General features: G+C 37.5%; 1 protein-coding gene across 1 annotated transcript; it reads left to right on the forward strand.

Moving 5' to 3' along the window:
* Window positions 1-1106: 1106 nt before the first annotated feature.
* Window positions 1107-1751, forward strand: LOC142168048 (uncharacterized). The gene has a single exon (XM_075228702.1). It carries the CDS (start codon window positions 1107-1109, stop codon window positions 1749-1751), a length of 645 nt encoding a protein of 214 aa, XP_075084803.1.
* The last annotated feature ends 656 nt before the right edge of the window (window positions 1752-2407 follow it).

A 2407-nucleotide genomic window follows, 5' to 3' on the forward strand; every position in this document is an offset into this window, starting at 1 on the left:
CAAATCCGGACGCATGCCTAAGTCCAAAATTACCATACGAAGCTATTAGAATCATCAAAATTCTATTTCGTATTTGTCCACATAAAATTTAAATTCCGGTCAACTCTTACCGCTTCAGCTTCTAAAATAAGAATCCTTCTTCCAAATTAATCCCGAATTATCTGAAATACAAACTTGGCCATGCACACACGTCATAACACATAATACAAAGCTTCTCGAGACCTGAAGCTATCGAATGGGATGCTAATCCTCAAAATGACCGATCAGGTTATTATAGGTAGTGACAGCCACCAATACAACCACCAATTTTAGAAGTAGAGGAGGAAAGAATGGTGAAAGATGGCTTCAGTGTATTTAGTCATGACTTGCATAATTTTGATGACAATGAAATGAAATCATATGGTTTGGAAGATGTAGATTGAGCGGAAGAGCTCTCAGATATTGTCAGTCGGGTAGTTGGAGATGAAGGCTTGGTGGACTCGTTAGCTACACAACATCGCCATCCTAATGGTATAGGTTTTTTCATTGGAAAATATTTTGACAACAAATTGGATCTAATAGAACAGTTGGAGGTTGCTTCTGTGAAAATTCATTTTACGTTTCGTATGAAGAATAGTAGCAATAAATTAACTTTGGTGGCATGCCGAGATGTGAGTTGCCCGTGGAAGTTACCCGCTTTAAAGTATGAGAGTTCTGATAGATTTTATATTACCAAGTGACATGGCGAGCACACATGTGGGGTACAAATCATATCAAGTTGTCATCCTAACACGTCGTCGAAGACTTTGGGTGCATATTACCAGGAATGGTATGCTAATGGCAAAGGCCCATCCCTGTCAGATCTGAAGGATGATATTTTTGCAGATCTGTCTATTGGGAATGGCTTCAATTTTTTTTTTACTGCTGCTCACCATGGTTTTTGCACGCGTCACATTGTTGAAAATATGCGTAAGAGGTTTTATTGTGGAATTTTTATTAAGCATTTATTTTCTACCGCACAATCATACAATATTGAGGAATTCTTTAACCATTTTACTCAATTGCATGATAAAAACAGGGAAGTAACTAACTATCTCGCAAATGAAATAGGGTTCCAAAAGTGGAACATGGCCTTCTTTCTAGGAAACCGATACGACATGTTGACAACAAACATTGCAGAATCGCTTAACGCAATGCTTAAGGATCAAAGAGACTTCCTGATCATTGGCCTATTCAATCATATTATTCGAAAGTTTGAAGAAAAATTCTATGAGAGGCGTAATAAAATGAAAAATATATTGAACCTCCTTGTTCCTTATGCTGAAAAGAAGATTAGGAGTAATATGGTTGTTTGCGACGCGCTCCTGGTGCATCAATTAGTAAATAACCAGTTTAGAATTGTCGGTCACAGCAAGGATGCAGTAGTTAATCTGGATTTGAACACATGTTCTTGTTGTCAGTTTGATTTGGAAAAAATACCCTGCCGACATGCAATGACAGCTCTGAAATTAAGCTTTGGGTATGGATATAGTTCCTCCATTTATGATAACTCCTCTATGTTCTATAAGGTTTCAACATATTTGGCTGCATATGAAAGAACCATTCACACAATCCCTAGAAAAGAGAAATGGGTGGAGTCTGACAAGATTCAGTCCACAAAAATACTTTTGCCCGATGTCGAGCCTACAAAGGGTAGAAGAAAGACTAAGAGATGGCCAAGCATTTTAGAACCTAGTTCTTATGGCAATAGGAAAAAAGGCAAAACTATGTGATGACCCGATAGGTTATTTATAGTTATATCCTTCATTTCCATGTTCCAAAACTTTGATTACCTCCGTTTATCCTTCCTCAATTCTCATGCGCAGTCCGTGTCCTTTTTCCAGAAAGTTTTTATGAGAAAATTGACGAAAATGTGAATCCTTAAAACTCATTTGAGTTGACTATGATCAATGTTTTGGGTAAATAGACCCGGATCAATGTTTTGATGGTCCCGGTGGGTCCGTATCATGATTTAGGACGTGGGCGGATACCCAAAATCAAATTCGGAAGTCCCTAGCTTGATCTAACATAATTTGTTGAAAACTAGAAGTTTAAAGGTTTAAAGAATTCCTAAGTTTGACCATAGGTTGACTTTGTTGCTACCTGGTTCGGATCTCGGTTTCCAAACTTGGTATAGGTTCGTTTCAGTATTTATAACTTGTCTGCAAAATTTGGTACAAAACAGAATTGATTTGACGTGATTTGTACGTCCGACTGAAAATTTGAAAGTTCTTATGTTTCTTTGAGAATTTTAGTTATTTTTGTGTCTGATTCATAGTTCTAGGTGTTATATTGATGTTTTGATCAACGAGCAAGTTTGTATGATGTTATTACACTTGTGCGCATGTTTTGTTTGAAGCCCGAGGGTCTCGGGTGAGTTTCGGATAGG

The sequence above is a fragment of the Nicotiana tabacum genome, chromosome 13 (genome assembly GCF_000715075.1).
Source record: "Nicotiana tabacum cultivar K326 chromosome 13, ASM71507v2, whole genome shotgun sequence".
Classification (NCBI taxonomy): Eukaryota; Viridiplantae; Streptophyta; class Magnoliopsida; order Solanales; family Solanaceae; genus Nicotiana; species Nicotiana tabacum.